The sequence below is a fragment of the Schistocerca nitens genome, chromosome 5, assembly GCF_023898315.1.
Source record: "Schistocerca nitens isolate TAMUIC-IGC-003100 chromosome 5, iqSchNite1.1, whole genome shotgun sequence".
Taxonomy (NCBI): Eukaryota; Metazoa; Arthropoda; class Insecta; order Orthoptera; family Acrididae; genus Schistocerca; species Schistocerca nitens.
The window spans coordinates 449,372,678-449,391,996 of record NC_064618.1 but is presented as its reverse complement, the minus strand read 5'-3'; the positions used below and the strand labels follow the sequence as shown (position 1 = coordinate 449,391,996).

At 40.5% G+C, this 19,319-nt stretch overlaps 1 protein-coding gene across 4 annotated transcripts in view; it reads right to left on the bottom strand.

Annotated features, from left to right (window-relative positions):
* Nucleotides 1–6,136: 6,136 nt before the first annotated feature.
* Nucleotides 6,137–19,319, bottom strand: part of LOC126259584 (peptide transporter family 1-like) — a 422,849-nt gene continuing 409,666 nt past the window's right edge. For all 4 annotated transcript variants that reach the window (XM_049956492.1, XM_049956493.1, XM_049956494.1 and 1 more), the window contains 2 exons: nucleotides 7,722–7,829; nucleotides 6,137–6,458 (listed from right to left, as the gene is read on the bottom strand). In XM_049956492.1, coding sequence (XP_049812449.1) covers nucleotides 6,279–6,458; nucleotides 7,722–7,829 — 288 coding nt within the window. In that variant the 3' untranslated portion in view covers nucleotides 6,137–6,278. The remainder of the gene's footprint in view (nucleotides 6,459–7,721; nucleotides 7,830–19,319) is intronic.

Here is a 19,319-nt window from a genome sequence, read left to right as displayed (position 1 = left end):
GTGTGGTGGTGTTAGTGTTTACAGTGTGTGTTCTTTCAGGCACATGATCTGTGTACTGTGGTTTTAAATCTCCTCGCATAGCCAGCTCTCATTGCATTTGTGCCATGAAAATGACAGGATGTGCACTCGTCAAAACATCAGTGAATTTTGGATATGTCATCAGGCTGCATCTCTGTAAGTTTGTTTGAACATTTCATATGCCAGGAGACACCAGAGTTTCAGCAAAGTCCGATTTCTGAAGGCTTCAAATATGTTTCACTGTTGCAGCTCGTGGTCTTACTGTGGTCTTCTGCAATCAAGCAGTCTTTTCCACTAGGTCTGTCTTGTGGAGAATTGATGGTGAATCTGGGGAGCTTTCAGCAGGAGTTGAACTTAGTTTCTGGAATGGCAATGCAGCTGCGATAGCTTAAAATTTTATAGGAGATAGAATTTTGTGCAGATTATAGTGATGCACTTTCCAGTGATGTATGTTTTTACAACTGAAGGACTTTAACTTTGTGTGAGAGTTAGTCTATTTCATGATGAACTTTATCATACAGTGAAACAGCATGTAACTACCACATAAAAATTAAAATTTTTGAGCTGCTTCGCATAGCCCCACCCCAACCATCTTCCACCTCAACCTCAAACCAAGCCCTGTGTGCTCTGTATTTTTGGCACTGTTTTCTGGATCTAGTCATAGTGTTCCTTTACAGCTTATTGGATCAGACGCATTGGTATCAGCCATTGAACTTTCTGATTTGGAGTCATGTTATCGACACCAGGTGAGAGCACATCTGCATACATATTTTTCCTTTATGTGGATTACAGAATTACATTTGTGGTTAATAAAATGTTCTCAGGTTTCAAGCCATGTCAAGTGTTTAACTGGCCATGAACTTTCTGGAGAGATCTCCTCTGCCTTTGACTGTTGTGTGAATGCTGTTGCTATGCTTATATAGCTGCGCTGTCACCAATGACATCACTGGTGCTCAGTCCCACATCATGTATGGTAATGATTCGGTGGTGTGACCACTGCACCTGCTTCAACTTCTCAGTTACATGATCCCAGGCCATACTTAGCTTCAATCCACTGTCTTTATTGAGGGTGACATCTTGCATTTTTAGCTTTGTTTATAATGTTATCCCTGAAGCCGTTTTTCCCTTTTATAACAGAAGTCTAGTCAAATGCAATTCAGTGGGTTTTTTTCAGTGCATGTTCTGCTACAGCTGATTTTTCATGATAGCATAGGGAGAAACACCTTTCATGTTCTGTGTACTGCTGTTCAGTAGTGTGAACAGTCTGACTGACATAGAATTGGCCACACGCACATGGTATTTTGTATATCCCTGGTGTTCTGAGGCCTACATTGTCTCTCATGAGCTCCATTAGTTGCTGGGCCTTTGCAGAGGGCCTGAAGACTACGTCGATTTTATGTTTCTTAAGAAGTCAGCTAATCTTCTCTATGAAATCCAAGATTATTTTATTAATGGATACTGCTGCGAGAGTGTGCATTCATACGTGTGGTGATACGACAAAACATTATGACCACTGCCCACAGTGAGGTTGCAAGCTGTGGTGATGTGGGCACGTGATGTGCTATGAAAAGTATGTAAGTGCAGCAGAGATGAAAGATACGGGATGCAAATAGGGAAATACACTGAGATAAGCAACTTTCTCAAAGGACAGATTATTATTATGCAACGCCTGTGAACAGGTATCTCGGAAACAACAAAGATGGTCAAATGTTCACATGCTACTGTTGTGAGCATCTACAGAAAGAGGTAAAAGAACAGTGAAACTACAACTAGGCACTGAATGATGGGACAGCCATGACTCTTCACAGAATGTGGGGTTCAAAGGCTTGTCTGCTCTGTAAAGTAGGATAGGTGGTGATTGGTGGCATCTCTGCCAAAAAGAGCACAATGCTGCTGCATGCACGAGTGTTTCAGAGCACAACATTCATCATGCATTGCTGAACATGAAGCTCCATGGTAGACCACACCCACATGTTTGCATGTTGATGCAACAAAATCATCAATTACAATTGCAGTGGGCACAGGACCATTGGGATCAATGGAAATGTGTTGGCTGTTCGGGTGAATCATATTTTGCTAGAATATGTTGAAGGTTGTCTCTACAAATGCTGTCATTGCAGTGAATGGCAGTTCAAAACATGCAGCGCCACAGACACAGGCTGGTGGAAGCAGTATTATGCGATGGGAGACTTTCTCCTGCACTTGCAAGGGACCTGTGGTAATAACTGAAGACATGCTGATAGCTGCGAACCATCTGCATCCCTTCATGCTTGATATTGTTCCTGACAGTGATGTCATCTTTCAGCAGTATAATTATCTGTATCTCAGTGCCAGAAACATGCTACAATAGTTTGAGGGGCATTATAGTGAACTCATGTTGCTGTCTCAGTGACCAAATTTGCCTGATGTAAATTCTATGGAACCCATCTGAGTCACTATAAGGCACCATCACTGTGTACAAAAATCAGTGGCCCTTCATTTATACAGATTACATGATGTGTGCATAGATATATAATACTGCATACCTCTATAACCCTACCAACAAACTGTTGGATCCATGACACACAGAATCAGTGATGTATTTTGTTCCAAAGACGGACCCGACAAACTATGAAGCAGGTGGTCATAATGTTTTGGCTCATCAGTGTATATTTGAGATGACTTTCATAGCTACCAAGATGTTGCACAATGCATCTCATTTTCCTGAATCTTCCTGTAGTGCAAGACCTAAACAGATGTAACTGCAATGCAACTAACAGCTCTTTGGCTGGTCTTAAAGGAAGACTTCCTTCACACCCTCATTCCACTCACACATATTAGCTGTATCATCACAGTGATGGGTCCATAGAAACTCAATTCCTTATGAGACTTTTACAAGTATGTATTTGTTGCCACTGTAATCTGTAGGACGGTATATACTTACAGAAAGTTATTTTACTTCTAGAGTATCAGGGTCAACACAAAGTATACAAAGAACCATCTACTCATGGCTAGCCATGTCTGACATATCTGCCACAATTCCATAAAATGGAAACACCATTTGTTTCACAATGCCTCATGTGAACCATAATTTCCACTGTTTTGTTTTTTATTGCTAGCACCAATCACATATTGTGGTATTTCAGCCAGATCTTCAATTCTGATACACTGTGACCCCCTCATTGAAAAGTATCATGATATATCTGATGATCATTTAGTAACTTTTCAATGTGTTTCCTCTTTGATCTGGAAATCTAAATGAACTGATAATTACTAGTTAAGCAGTTCTAGATTGCTTCCGATCAGCCAGCAGATGCCACATGAGTTGGCCAATCTCAGGTGTACTTTTTTTCATATGGCTGAATAAGTGCAATAGACTCTTGATGAAAAAGACCCTCTTTGAGTATTTTTAACTTTTCTGTGGCATTTTTTGCAGTTACAGGATTATTTTTCAGAAAATTGTTTCTTTCTATTGTCTTCTATTCACTGTTTCATAAACCTAATGCAATCATAGCAAAGAATGCTGTCACAGTTTCCATTTTAACATAGTCACATATGAGGGGTGACCCAAAAGAAACCGTACTCCGAGGGTGCTGCCACTTGTAGACGTAGTGCAGGGTTCTCATGCTAGATGGTGTTACTAAAGACTTTCGTGAAACAGCTGTGCAGATGCTGTCAGTGTAGAGCTGAATGTGCAAGTGTGGTACTGTGTTTCTCCGACTGTTGGCGGGTTACCTCTGCAAAGTCGTCGTGGCAACTTTAGAAGAACAAAGAGTGCGTGTGAAATTTTGTTTCCTGCTTAAAAAAACTGCAATGGAGACACACCAAATGCTTCAGGAAGCTTTGTGGGAGGACGCTATAAGCCGCACACAGGTGTTCAAGTGGTTTGGGCGCTTTAAACGTGGTGTGATGTGTGTTGAAGACCTAGCTTGTTCTGAACGTCCTTCAACATCGCGAAATGAGGAGAACATTGAAAAGGTCCACCAAAAGATCAACGAGGATCGTCACCAAACAATCGACCAAATTTCAGCAGAGACAGGAATCAGTTGGAGATTGTGCCAGTGGATCTTGAGTGAAGATTTGCACATGAGACGTGTTGCTGCTAAATTTGTTCTGTGCCTTCTTACACAGGACCAAAAACCCATCCGCATGAATGTGTGTCAGGACTTGAAAACAGAGATTGCACGTGATCCAAACTTCTTGAACAAAGCCATTACAGGGGATGAAAGTTGGTGTTATGAGTATGACTCAGAAACCAAGCAAGCGTCAAGCCAGTGAAGGACTCCCAACTCTCCCAGACCAAAAAACCAAGGCAAGTGAGGTCAAATGTGAAGACGATGATCATTGTCTTTTTAGATGTTTGTGGAATTGTGCATTGGGAATTCATACCCTCTGGCCAGACTGTTAACCAGCACTCCTACTTGGATGTTTTAAGGTGTCTGTGGGAGGATATGAGGAGGAAACGCCCAGAACTTTGGTGATCAGGTGACTGGTTTCTGCATCACGACAACGCTCCAGCACACACGGCCTTACAAGTGACCCACTATTTGGCATCTCAGAGGTGGTCTGTTGTTCCCCACGCTCTGTGTTTGCCGGACCTAGCCCCTTGCGACTTTTTCCTATTTCCACGAATGAAAAAAACGCTAAAAGGGGAGCATTATGACGATGTAGAGGTGGTAAAAACAGCTTTGCAAAGGGCACAGGACAATATTAAACTTGAAGAGTTCCAAACATGCTTCCAACAGTGGGAAATGAGACTTGATAAGTGCATCGCATGTTATGGAGAGTATTTAGAAGGTGACTGAAGTAATTTTGTAAAAAGGTTCATCAATAAATTTTTTATGACAACAATCCAGTTTCTTTTGGGTCCCCCCCCTCGTATAAGAGAGAAACCATTTTAGTTTAAAAGCTCTTCTATTCTTTCATTAAAACTTGTGATAAGATAGGATGGAAGAGGAGTTGTAAGACTTTTAAGATTGGCTGACAGATAGTAGATTCAAGGATGTAACAGTGTAGTTCAGTTATACACAAAAATTGCTGACAACCAAAATACTGATCACTTATTTGTTGATGTACAGCATAATTTTTATCTCTGGCTCTGGCAGTAGATCATGTACATCTCCAAGTGAATTTGGGAGGAGGGACCAAATTCCACATGTCACCACCCCAGAAATTGAAGTGGTGGGGAGCATGCTTTTACAACTTTGCACTTTTCTTTTAAGTGTTCCTGCTTGACTATTTTACACCTTCTGCCATTTTCAACATCTGTGTTTTTAGACATCTGCATTCCATTTGCCTGCTGCATTTTTATATTTTCTCCTTTAATCAATTACATTTTTAAATCTTCCCTTAAGTTTCTTCACTAGACACTACACTGAGTCATTTGATTAACCATCAGTTGGGTTGCAGTGTTTGCTTTCATAAACACTGTTTCACACGTTCAGCGATTTCACAATTGTGAATATGACTGAACAACATGTAGAATAACAAATCAGCAGTGGAATCAAAATTCTGTTGTTTTACATGACTGTATATTATAAGCAAACTATTTTCCTTGCCGTAACTGCCATGTAGGTCTCATGGAATTGCAATTTCCACACATAATATATGCAGTTTTACTTCCATCCATATTGGAAGTTGGCTGTATTTTACTGCACTATTATACCAGATAATACTAACACAATATTCAAATTAACAAATTTTTGTTTCATGTAACCTGCTGCACACCAGACCAACTTTGAAAAACAACATTACTTTACCTGAAAATATTGCTTTGTAGAAAACAAGTGTGAAGTAAACTTATAATCAACTTTGCCAATTGCAGCCATTTTTATAGGAAGTGTTATAATTTGTTGGTCTTGTACCATATCATAGAGAAATGAAAACAATTTTTTAGATAAATTGATCATTTGCTTAAAAAGGAAAAGGAAGGTAAGTTACAGTTTAACGTAATTAGAGACTGAAGTTGTCAAGAGATGATCAGTTTGTTTAAAACACACATTTTCATTTAGTTGCAGTGTAGCCTTACTCCAGAATATTTTTCTTTTTCTTAAAATTGCTGTCATTTGTCAACTATGTGGTGCAAATGGAACAAAGCTAACAATAAGAAATATGACATTTTAATCAAAATTATTTCTGGTATAGTTCACAGCCATGTATTTCACTTGTTCAATATTTACAAAATAAATATTTCTGAGGTCAAAAATACAGTTTTAAAAATACTGATCTTACATGTCATTATATACAAATTCTTCCACTTTATCACAGATAAAATAATTATATTAGTCATCATTTTTAAAAACTTGATTATCAATGCCCTGCTTCTCTCCCTCTTGAGTTGATATCATCTGCATGTCGTCATTTTGACTGAGAGTTTCAACGTACTTGTACCTCATTGTCATCAATGCAAATATTGCCATATCTGCTATCATCAGTCCAGCAAATAAAAAGAACTCATGAGCCTGTAAGGGAGAAAAACAAACTCATCATACATACGAACAAAACAGATATATTGGCCAAAATATTAGTCACACCTTAAAAGAGCACACTGGTTGGTTTATACTGTTGTACATAATGTAGAAATGGTACTGGCTGGTTCTGTGATCATTCACCATAGAAGTACATTAAGACAGTGAAGCAATGTATATGTACAAATTAATTGTATAGAATCAGTGCAGCGAGATAAATTGAAGTGGTCATGTGACAGAATTGTGTTTGGATGTGACCATGACCACTGTGAATGAAGTTACTCAATTTGTAGGCACGTCAACACAGACCATCCAATGTGTCTACATAGATTGATGTACCACTTGCAGCCATGCAGCGTGATGTTAGGACAATGATTATAAAAAGGTCCTAAATGACAGGAACCAAAGATGAGTGTGATGCCTTGTCAATGACAGCCAGTTTTGAGGGTGTTTTTTGTACCATTTGGTCCATTAATTCAGGTTATTGTGAATATAAACAAGAATGTTTATTTCAACATTCTACAATGGAAACTCCAGGATGGAATTTTGTTGTTGTTGCTGCTGCTGGTCATGCTTTTGTTGTTGTTGTTGTTCAAATGGCTATGAGCACTACGGGACTTAACATCTGAGGTCATCAGTCCCCTAGAACTTAGAACTACTTAAACCTAATTAAACTATGAACGTCACACACATCCATGCCCAAGGCAGGATTCGAACCTGCGACCGTAGTAGTCGCGCGGTTCCAGACTGAAGTGCCTAGAACCGCTCGGCCACACTGGTTAGCTGTTGTTGTTGTTGTTGTTGTTGTTGTTGTTGTTGTTGGTGGTGGTGGTGGTGGTGGTGGTGGTGGTGGCAATCACTGTGAAAATTGATTTTACATGATTTTGTACAGTACCATTTCAACACAAAACGAAAATTCCCTGTTACAGACACCCAGCTTGGTAAGACACACACTGTTTTCTGCAATAAGTACAACATTCTCATTTACAATGTTTGAAGTCAGCAGAACTATGGGTGGCTTTATGTGTCTGAAAAAGATGTTAAGTGTTAGCTAAAGTATGCCAGCTTTTCAGTAATGACTAATGACATGCACTAAAAACGCTAATTAAATCAAGCAACATTTTAGATTTGGCTCACAGTTATCAGCCTACTTATCCCCAGTGGTAAAGATCTGTTGAATTTAGTATCATAATAAGGAAAAGAGAGAAGTTATTTCAAGTAGAGGAAGGTGGTACATTAAGCATAATGTTTAATTACCTGACTGGTGAAGAATTTTGCCTCCGCAACTATAATTACAATCAGGTTTCCGAATGCAACTGTTAGCAGCCAGCCAGAGGCAAGAACTGATTTCATACTTGTTGGAGCCTGTAAAAATAAGTGAATTGAGTACAGAATAACCTCTGTTTACTTATAGTAATTAATGAGAGAAAACAAATTTCAGGGCAGACTTTCTGGAAGCTGTCTGAAGGGATGTGTGTAATGTGACAAATCAAGTCCAAATTTAATAATCTGTAGTAGCCATTTTTACAAGAAAACAGCAAAGTATAGAACTATTAAGACATCAAATATCTCTGCATTACAAATGGACTCAAATTACAAAGGGGCTCAAATTACAAAGGGTGTTCAAAAAGTTTTTTGCAGTCATCTCTAATTTTTTTATTTTTTGCAGGAGGAGAGTGAAATTTTTTGTCAACATACTTGGAACATTTAGGTATCAGTTGGTATATAAAAGTATCTTCTTTTATTTACAGGTGAGTCATAATGGACCATGAAGTCAATGTCAGGTTGTGACGATGGTCGGTGATGGAGTTCCTCCTCAAGGCCAGCGATGACTCTGACACATCGATTCACAGGAAGTTGCTCCCTGTTTATGGGGAGGAAACAGTGGATCACAGCAGTATTCAGTGATGGTTGCAGAGGTTTAAAGAAGGTGATTTTTCTCTACTGGACAATCCAGGATGTGGTAGATCATTGACGGCAGTGAGTGATGTGAATAAAGAGACCATTGATCAACTCATTCAAAATGACAGATGTGTTACGACACAACACCTTACTGAAATGACTTGTTTGTCATTGGGTAGTGTGGTATCACTGGTGCAGTCACCAGGTTACAGAAAAATCTGTGCAGATGGGTGCCCATATGACGCAGGAGAAAATCAGGAAGATGGGTTGGAAAATTGTGCCTCATCCTCCCTACAGTCCAGGACTGGCTCCATCTAATTTTTATCTCTTTGGTCATCTGAAGGCCCACCTGTGCAGTAAAACATTTGATAGTGAGAAAGACCTTATTTGCTGTGTCAAGTGGTGGTGTAAACGTCAATCCCCAGAATTTTACCAAAGTGCATTTACATTATGGAAAGAACGTTGGGCCAGATGTGCCACAGCTGATGGAAACTACATTGAGTAGGCTCAATGTATAGCTATAAGTTCCAAGAATGTTCACAAAAAAATTCATTCTCCTCCTGCAAAAAATAAAAAAAATAGAGACGACTGTGCAAAACTTTTTGAATGCCCTTTGTATATAGCAATAAATACTGTGCTGTCTTAAGGAAAGTGATTAAACCATCAAAAAATAACTCTTGTTTAATGTCTTAAATCAATATTTCAGATAGTAAAATTAGATCTATATGAGCAATAGTTAAAATAGAAACTGGGAAATCAGTTAAGGAATTTGAGTATTCTGTTATTAAACAAAACAGCCAAATAGTGAAGGATATCAGTCTGGAAGGCAATGTATTTAATAATCACTTTCTTGAAGTAGCTTATATGATCGATATAGACACTTCAAGGAATAAAAATTAAAATAATAATAATAAAAGAACGAGCAGACACTAGCAAAATACACAAAGCAATCACTCATATAAATACATCGGCTACACCACTGCAATTTCATAACCACTTCTACAACCCTTTAGATCACATAACATCAACAGATACGAAGAAAGTAAATTGGAAAAAGAAAACACTACATGGCAAGCACCCGTATCATCTATCACAGCCACACATCGATCAAGACGCATCCAACACATGGCTAAGAAAAGGCAATATATACAGTGAGACAGAAGGATTCATGATTGCAATACAGGATCAAACAATAAACACCAGATATTACAGCAAACATATTATTAAAGATCCCAATACCACAACAGATAAATGCAGACTTTGCAAACAACAAATAGAAACAGTAGATCACATCACAAGCGGATGTACAATACTAGCAAATACAGAATACCCCAGAAGACATGACAATGTAGCAAAAATAATACATTAACAGCTTGCCTTACAACATAAACTTATAAAACAACACGTTCCCACATACAAGTATGCACCACAAAATGTACTGGAGAATGATGAATACAAATTATACTGGAACAGAACCATTATAACAGATAAAACAACACCACATAACAAACCTGACATCATACTCACCAATAAAAAGAAGAAATTAACACAACTAATCGAAATATCCATACCCAATACAACAAATATACAGAAGAAAACAGGAGAAAAAATTGAAAAATACATCCAACTGGCTGAGGAAGTCAAGGACATGTGGCATCAGGATAAAGTTGACATTATACCAATTATACTATCAACTACAGGAGTCATACCACACAATATCCACCAGTACATCAATGCAATACAGCTACATCCAAACTTATACACTCCTGGAAATTGAAATAAGAACACCGTGAATTCATTGTCCCAGGAAGGGGAAACTTAATTGACACATTCCTGGGGTCAGATACATCACATGATCACACTGACAGAACCACAGGCACATAGACACAGGCAACAGAGCATGCACAATGTCGGCACTAGTACAGTGTATAACCACCTTTCGCAGCAATGCAGGCTGCTATTCTCCCATGGAGACGATCGTAGAGATGCTGGATGTAGTCCTGTGGAACGGCTTGCCATGCCATTTCCACCTAGCGCCTCAGTTGGACCAGCGTTCGTGCTGGACGTGCAGACCTCGTGAGACGACGCTTCATCCAGTCCCAAACATGCTCAATGGGGGACAGATCCGGAGATCTTGCTGGCCAGGGTAGTTGGCTTACACCTTCTAGAGCACGTTGGGTGGCATGGGATACATGCGGACGTGCATTGTCCTGTTGGAACAGCAAGTTCCCTTGCCGGTCTAGGAATGGTAGAACGATGGGTTCGATGACGGTTTGGATGTACCGTGCACTATTCAGTGTCCCCTCGACGATCACCAGTGGTGTACAGCCAGTGTAGGAGATCGCTCCCCACACCATGATGCCGGGTGTTGGCCCTGTGTGCCTCGGTCGTATGCAGTCCTGATTGTGGCGCTCACCTGCACGGCGCCCCTCCATTCACGCCTGTCGCGACAGCACTGGAGGCAGGCTGCACGATGTTGGGGCGTGAGCGGAAGACGGCCTAACGGTGTGCGGGACCGTAGCCCAGCTTCATGGAGATGGTTGCGAATGGTCCTCGCCGATACCCCAGGAGCAACAGTGTCCCTAATTTGCTGGGAAGTGGCGGTGCGGTCCACTACGGCACTGCGTAGGATCCTACGGTCTTGGCGTGCATCCGTGCGTCGCTGCGGTCCGGTCCCAGGTCGACGGGCACGTGCACCTTCCGCCGACCACTGGCGACAACATCGATGTACTGTGGAGATCTCACGCCCCACGTGTTGAGCAATTCGGCGGTACGTCCACCCGGCCTCCCGCATGCCCACTATACGCCCTCGCTCAAAGTCCGTCAACTGCACATACGGTTCACGTCCACTCTGTCGCGGCATGCTACCAGTGTTAAAGACTGCGATGGAGCTCCGTATGCCACGGCAAACTGGCTGACACTGACGGCGGCGGTGCACAAATGCTGCGCAGCTAGCGCCATTCGACGGCCAACACCACGGTTCCTGGTGTGTCCGCTGTGCCGTGCGTGTGATCATTGCTTGTACAGCCCTCTCGCAGTGTCCGGAGCAAGTATGGTGGGTCTGACACACCGGTGTCAATGTGTTCTTTTTTCCATTTCCAGGAGTGTATATACAACTACAGAAATCTGTAATTATTGACACTTGTTCAATTACCTGAAAGTTCCTAAATGCAGTATAACATATACCGTACAGTTAAAAGGAAGTGACGCTTGATCAAGGTCCACGTCACTTTCCATTCTTAACCAGACTTAACGTCTGAGAAAGTAAAGAAATAATAATAATAATACAAAAAAGCAATGCCTTATACATACAGGTAAATCATAATTATTCCATGCTCTGCTAAACAAATTAAGAATGTAATTAGCTCCATCAAAATAAACTCTCACAGAGTTAATATCTCTAGTAAATTACAAAACCTGTTTTTCACTTATGAGCAATGTATTTAATCACACATGCAATACATCATGATCCCAAGGAATATTTCTGCCCAGTTTGAAATATGCTGCTGTCAGACCCTTCTACAAGAAAAGTAGTAAGAAAAATATGATAATTACCAGCTGATTTCTATTACGTATTTCCTGCTCAGTGGTACAGGAAAATATATTCCACAGAAGAACAATAATGTACCTGCATCTCTCACAATACTGTATTTAGTTGTCACTTTCAAATTAGTCTCTGTGAACAGCTTGAGACTCTGGCAAGAAAAAATGTGTGTGATATGTGATTACAAGAACCCAGCAAGAGTGTTCTTTTAGCCTCTGTCACCTCAATTCTCCAACTTCCTACCCACATGTGATGCCACTGTTAAGCCAAGTAACTCAATGGGAGGTTGGGTAATCAACCCCAGTGGGAAATTGAGTCAGTGAGAAGACAGGATTTGGAGGTTAGTGGTAGGCAATGGGAAACCACACTAAAATTTTCCCATGATAACCCAATGGCTTTGTTCATTTCTAAATTATTTGGTGCTTCAAGTTCTCCAATCAGATCTCTGGGTGTATGGGGGAGGGGGCAGGATTGAAAGATGTCCTTAGAGTAATACCACAGTGCACAGTGCGTGCAAATTATCTCTGTGCATTTTAAGAAAATCACAACGTCGAACATGCATAGGCAACTTCAGATGGGAAAACTTGCTGTAGTAGACAGAGAAGTTAGTGCAAACAACCTGAATACTCTCAAGCTCAGTGAGACTCACTGGAGAGGAAGTGGCTATTTAATAACCCAAGGAAGGAACACTGTTTATTTTTCATGGAGTAGCAACTAAAGTAGAAATGGTGTTGCAATAGTTGTTCCTAGCTACCTGAACAACTTTGTTCTGTGTTATGAACCCAATAATGACAGGATCATCTCCATCAAACTGAATGCTTCTCCATGTAAACTCAACATCATCCAGATCTATGTCCCTACTGCTGCAGCAAAGGATCAGGGGAGAGAGGAGTTCTACGAACAACTAGTACAGGCAGTAATTCAGTAATTTAATGCTAAAATTGGAGATACCAAAGATACACACTTACAGTCTGTGGTTGGACCTTATGATCTAGGTGAGAGAAGTGACCAAGGTAGGTAATTGCTAAATTTCCATGTGAGTAATGACTGACTGTAACACTTTGTTTCAACATCACCCAAGATGACTGTACAATTGGATACCATCTTGTGATAGATTTAGGAGCCACATTGCTAGTGTGAAGACGTTGATAGACTTCAGTCATGGACTGTAAGATCTTTGCTCGAGCTATTGTGGAAGAGGTCATAATATGTTGTCCATGTAAATACAGATGAAGCTGGAATTCATCAACTAGAACTCAAAAGAAGGAAGCTCTTCAGGAATCTGGTGAGCTTGTAAGACCAGAACTCCATAGTGATAAAGATGCACCAGAATCACAATTATGGGACCAAGTGTTGGAGGTCATATCCTCATCACTTCTGACATCAGAACAACAACAAAATGCAAAACATCCTTGGATATCACAGTGCACACTACAACTAATTGAATAGCGAAGCAATCTGAAGAAAACTGGTATCCATACCATGCAGAATCAAGACAGATACAAGAACCTATGCAGGGAAGGACAATGGGAGGACATATCATATTTCATTAATGCTAACAGTGATGAGATAGATCATTAGCAAGATCACACTCAAGTATGTGATCTCTTCAGGAAACTCAAAAGCATTACTGGTGAATTTAATCCTTGTATGTGGGTAGTAGATAATAAAAATGGCAACCCTATTGGAAACAAGGAAGAATCTGTTGTGAGGTGGAAACAGTATTGTGAAAAGTTGTAATCTGGGATCAACAACAGTAGGAAAAGTCAAGCAGTTGACTAGCTTACATTGGAACACAATCTTACACAGCAAAATGGAGAATGCAATACAACATCTGAAGAACTATAAATCCCCTGTTCTAGACAGTATATCTGATGAGATTATCAAAGAAATGGGGCAGGAAGGTGTTGACTTGCTGCATTCGATGTGTACAAGAATATGGGAAACTGGGGGAATGACCAGAAGACAGTTAGAAGTCTCCCTTCATCCTACTACACAAGAAAGGGTCAATTAGGAACTGCTCCAACTACCTAACCATTGCTCTTATATCCCTCATAAGCAAAATTTTGCTCTACATCCTGAACTAGTATTTGAAGCTGTACATTCAGCTGCACATATTAACAGAACAAGCACGTTTTGTTGAAGGTAAAGGAACTGGTGAACAGATTCTCAACATGTGACAAATAATTGAGAAACTGCAAGAATTCTATGTTCCTGTCCTCATCTGCTTCCTTGGTCTATATGAAAGTCTTCAGCTGTGTTGTCCAGGAAAAGTTGTGGAATGCACTTGTGGAGTTTGGTGTCCCACCAAACTTGACAGCACTGATCAGAAGTCTATATGGCATAAAATTGACTGAAAGAAGAACAAATGTGTCAATGATTGAGCATCTCAGTAACAACATGCACCTTTGTCATCTCAGCCAAAAAATTCTCCAGTTCTTTATCTGTATCGTGAGGAGAGATGGAGAAAACCTGGAGAAAATAATCGTGGAAAGGAAGACTGAGGGCAAGAGACCAAGAGGAAGTCAGCGAACAGGTGGATTAATCAAATCGAGAAGATCTTGGGTCTCTCTCGTCACAGGTTCTAAGAGAAGCTGGTAACTGTCTGGGATGGAGGCACTTGGTTCATGGGGTCATAACACTCAGCAATGAGCATGACAACTTGTGATGATGATTTCACATTAGATTTAAAAAAGGCTCTCTACAGAACATGACACTTTTTAAATTCACAAAATGGTACAGTATTGTCAGCTAGCATCTTCTATGACTTGTCAAAGTCTTTTGTACATGCTATTTACAGTTTTCTCCTAGAAAAACTCAAGCATTATGGTATCAAAGATTTGCAGATAACTTCTTTCATCCTTTGTAACTAAAAGGATGATGAATGTTCCAGTGTACACAATGAAACATCATCTTCAGAATGGGGAATAATAAATACAGGTGTGCCACAGGGACTTGTTCTTCCATCGTATATTTAAGAAACAGAAATATTTCCTAACTGCTGGTGAATCTTCCAGGTAATGTGGTCGTGGTTGAAGAACCTTTATCCATTCATAGATAGGATTATTTAGGAATAGAGAGATGACACACACGCGCACGCACACGCAATTGGATGGGGCCTGGGCCAACCGCAAGTTACCTTAAGTTTACACCAGGGAGGTTACAGGAGCAAAGGATGTGCTGTAAGGGTTGCTCCCACCTGTGCAGCTCAGAAAAACTGGTGGTGTTGGGGAGGATCCAGATGGTATGGGTTGTGAAGCAGCATTAAAATCTCACATGTGCTCTGCTCTGCTGCATGTTGTGCCTGTGGGTTGTCCACCTTGTTTTTGGCAACAGTTTGATGGTGACCATTCATTCTGGTTGACATCTGGTTGGTTGTCATACCAATGTAAAACACTGTGCATTGGTTGCAGCAGAGCTGGTATATAACATGGTTGCTTTCACAGGTGGCCTGGCCTTTGATAAGGTAGGATAAGCCTGTGACAGGACTGGAGTAGGTGATGCTGGGTGGGTAGACAGGGCAAGTCTGGCATCTGGGTCTTCCACAAGGGATTTGATCCCTGTGGCAGAGGACTGGGTGTGAGAGTGGCACACAGATGGACTAGGATGTTGTGGAGGATGGGTGGGCAGCAGAAGATCACTTTGGGAGGGCATGGAAGTATCTTGGATAGGGTGTACCTCATTTCAGGGCATGATCATAGATAATCAAAGCACTGACAAAGAACATTGTTCAGTCATACCAATTCTGCATGGTATTAGGTGCCAAAGGGCATTTCTGTATGGTTGGTTCTTGGGATGGATGTGACGATCAAGTGAATGTGGGGATACGGCACTGCAGATCTGTTTGTGTATTATTTGGCCTGGGGGACAGGGGTTATTGCCTGTCTGAGAAGGCCTTTGTGAGGCCTTCAGCATACTGGGCAAAGGAGTTGTCACTGCAGATGCATCTGCCATGGGTAGCCAGGCTGTATGGGAGGGATTTTTTGATGTGCAAGGGGTGGCAGCTGTCAATATGCAGGTACTGTTGGTGATTGGTGGTTTGTGGTTTTGATGTGGACTGAGGTGGGGTTGGAGCCATCTGGGAGGAGGAGATCGACATCTCGGAAGATGGCACAATGGGTGAAGGAGGAACAGGTGATGTGGTTGGGAGAGTAGGTGTGGAAATTGTGGAGGAATGAGGACAAGGTGTCCTGGTCTTGGGTCCATATTATAAAGATGTCATCAATAAACCTGAGCCAGACATAGGGTTTTGGAGAGCTAGGAATGTTTGCTCTAGTTGGCCCATGAAGATGTTCACATAGGAGGGTGCCATGCAGGTAGTTATCGGTTAGGATGTAGTTGGTTAAGTGTACAAGGAATGAAGTGGTGGATTTGGAATTTGCAAATCATTGCGAGAGGTAGTGTTCAATTGTGGCCAGGCCAAGGGCATGAGAGATGTTGGTGTATAAAGAGGTTGCCTCTACAATGACTAGCAGGGACCCGGGAGATAAGGGTGTGGCGATGATGGACAGCTAGTGCAGGAAGTGGTTGGTACCTTTAACTTGGGAGGCTGGATTTTGGACCATTGGTTGCAGATGTTTGTCAACAAGGACCAACATTCTTTCAGTGGGGGCATTGCAACCAGCCACAATGGGATGCCCAGGATTGTTACCTTTGAAGGAATGATACACAAAAAAATTTTTAGCACAGTAATGGACACCCGAATGGTACCCTCCTATGCCAACCTCCTCATGGGCCACCTAGAGGAAACGTTCCTAGCTTCCCAAAAACCCAAACTCACAGTCTTGTTCAGGTTTACTGATGACATCTTTGTAATCTGGACCCAAGGCCAGGACACCTTATCCTCATTCCTCCACAATCTCAGCACCTTCTCTCCCATCCACTTCGGATGCTCCTCCCTCACCCATTGTGCCACCTTCCTAGATGTCAATCTCCTCCTCTCAGATGGCTCCAACCCCACCTCAGTCCACATCGAACCCACCAATCACCACCAGTACCTACACTTTGATAGCTGCCACCCCTTCCCTCCCAGATAGCCTGGCCACCCATGGCAGATGCATCTTCAGTGATGAGAACTCCCTTGCCCAGTATGCTGAAGGCCTCACAAAGGCCTTCTCAGACAGGCGAAAGAGAGAGAGAGAGAGAGAGAGAGAGAGAGAGAGAGAGAGAGAGAGAGAGAGAGAGAGAGACTGAGCGTAGTTAAAAGTTAAGTATAAATAACTGTAGGCAGGTAAAAAAAATGTGAATAAATGATGTACATGATCAGCGTATTGTCATACTTTCCACTGAGAAAGTGTGCTGTAGTTGAAAAAATGACTTTTACCCCATTATAGCTAGAAGTCACAATTATGATGTACAGAAAAGGCAAGTAACTAACTCACATCTGTTTCTCATAAGCTGCTGATTGGGGTGTTATTTTTACAGGAAAATGTTCAAAAAGAAATGCTCTATTCATAGCCTTTCTATCACTACAAAGTCTTTATTTTTAGCTGTTACTCATACATGCATAACTGTGTTCTGTTTGCACAAATGAGGACCTAGGTGTATAATTATCTTACTTCATTTACTAGGAAGTGACACACAGTTCACAAGAATAAAGCTCAACAGTCTAATGTCAGACAACTTTCACTCAAGTTTCAGAGGAGGCAGGAAAATATTGGTGAAGATAAGATAAATGTACAGTTATTGTAAAATGCTGTTTCAAGAAAAATGCAACATCAGTGCCAAATAAATCTTCCTTTCCTGTGGCATTTATTTTTCTTCTCCTTGGCCCAGAAAAGGAGATTGATTGTGTGAGTAATTGATGGATAGATAGATAGATAGATAGATAGATAGATAGATAGATATTAGGTACCTATTTTTACAATTTAATTTTTAAATAACTCTTTTTTATTACATATTCAGAAATTATTGTACAGAGTAGAAAAGCCTTAGTTTAATTTTAAATATTGGATATACAGAACTTTTTATTTCTTCTAGTATTTTGTTATCTGGTATTACAGCAATGTTAATTGTGCTCCTCTGGTAGGCTAATGTTCTGTATATTTTTGATGTATATTTGATTTCCCTCTGGTACAGTAATTGTGTGCACTTTTGTTCTGTAGTAATATGCATGTTTTCAAGAGGTAATCTCTAGTGAACAGGATAGTTTCATAACTGAATAAACTTGGAGCATTCAGAACACCAAGCTCAGTAAAATGAGATTTTCTAAGACCACAAATTATTCTTATAGTTCATTTGTGCATTCTAAAAACTTTTATGTTCTGAGCTGAGTGTTCCCAGAAAATCATCCCCTATTGAAGCAGTGAGTGGAACTGTGCATAATATGGCTGCAGTACAATTGTATTGCTTGTTATTGATTTAACTACTCTTAGACCATAGCACATGGATGATAGTTTCCTAGACAAGTTATTAAAATGTGTGTACCACTTTAAATCTTGCTGAACCCACAGACTCAAAAATTTTGTGTCATTTTCTAGGGGATTATTTTTTATTGTGCTTGAATAGTCATTTGATTAGATGGAGGAAATAAATAAAAGTTGACACACAGTTTTTTCAGTATTTACAGTGGGTTTGCTTTTGGTGAACGACTCAAAGTGTTTTCGAAGAACTTTCTGTTGTTGACTCCAAGGTTTCTGGAATGGGTCCAGTAAGAAATATGCTGGTGTCATTGGCAAATGGGATAGTTTTTTGTGGACTCATATATTCCACGAGGTTGTCCACATAAACCAGGAAGAATAGTGGACTTAAGACTGAAAGACTGAGCCCTGTGGTATGTCATTTTATTGGTAGTTAACTATAACCGAAGGAGTTTTTTTCTTGTTTTATGTTCAGTGTTGGATTCATACTAAAGTAATAGCTTCTTCATGTAGGTTTTAAAAATGAACACAGCCAGCTATTTGTTACACTTCTTACTCCTTGTCTTCCTAATTTTCCAAGCGGAATGTAATGGTCCAGGATGTTGAAGGCTCTTGACAGGTCTAGAAAAATATCTGCAGCTAATTTATGTTGATGAAGGGGCTTTAGAGCACAGCCCAAGAATTCAAAAATACTGTTTGCATGGATTTAGATGTTCTAAAACCATTGTTGTACAGTAAGAGGAGATTATTTATTTATGAAACTTAAAAGCCTGTTATAAGTGAGTTTCCCTAGAATTTTTGAGAGGGAACTTAACTGTGACACAGGTCAGTAGTTTGATATTTTATCAGAAGAACCTTTTTCAGCAGTGGTGAAACTTTTGCTATTTTGAGAATATCTGGAAAGATGTCTAGAGAGGGGTTGAAAATTTTTTCCAATGATTACTTCACCATGGTGGCTTACACTGCAGTGGCTTACAGTGCAGTTTACTGTGATTCATCTGATCTAGCCATTACTATTCAAAGTAGGTGCTTTGTTATGATATAGGAGAC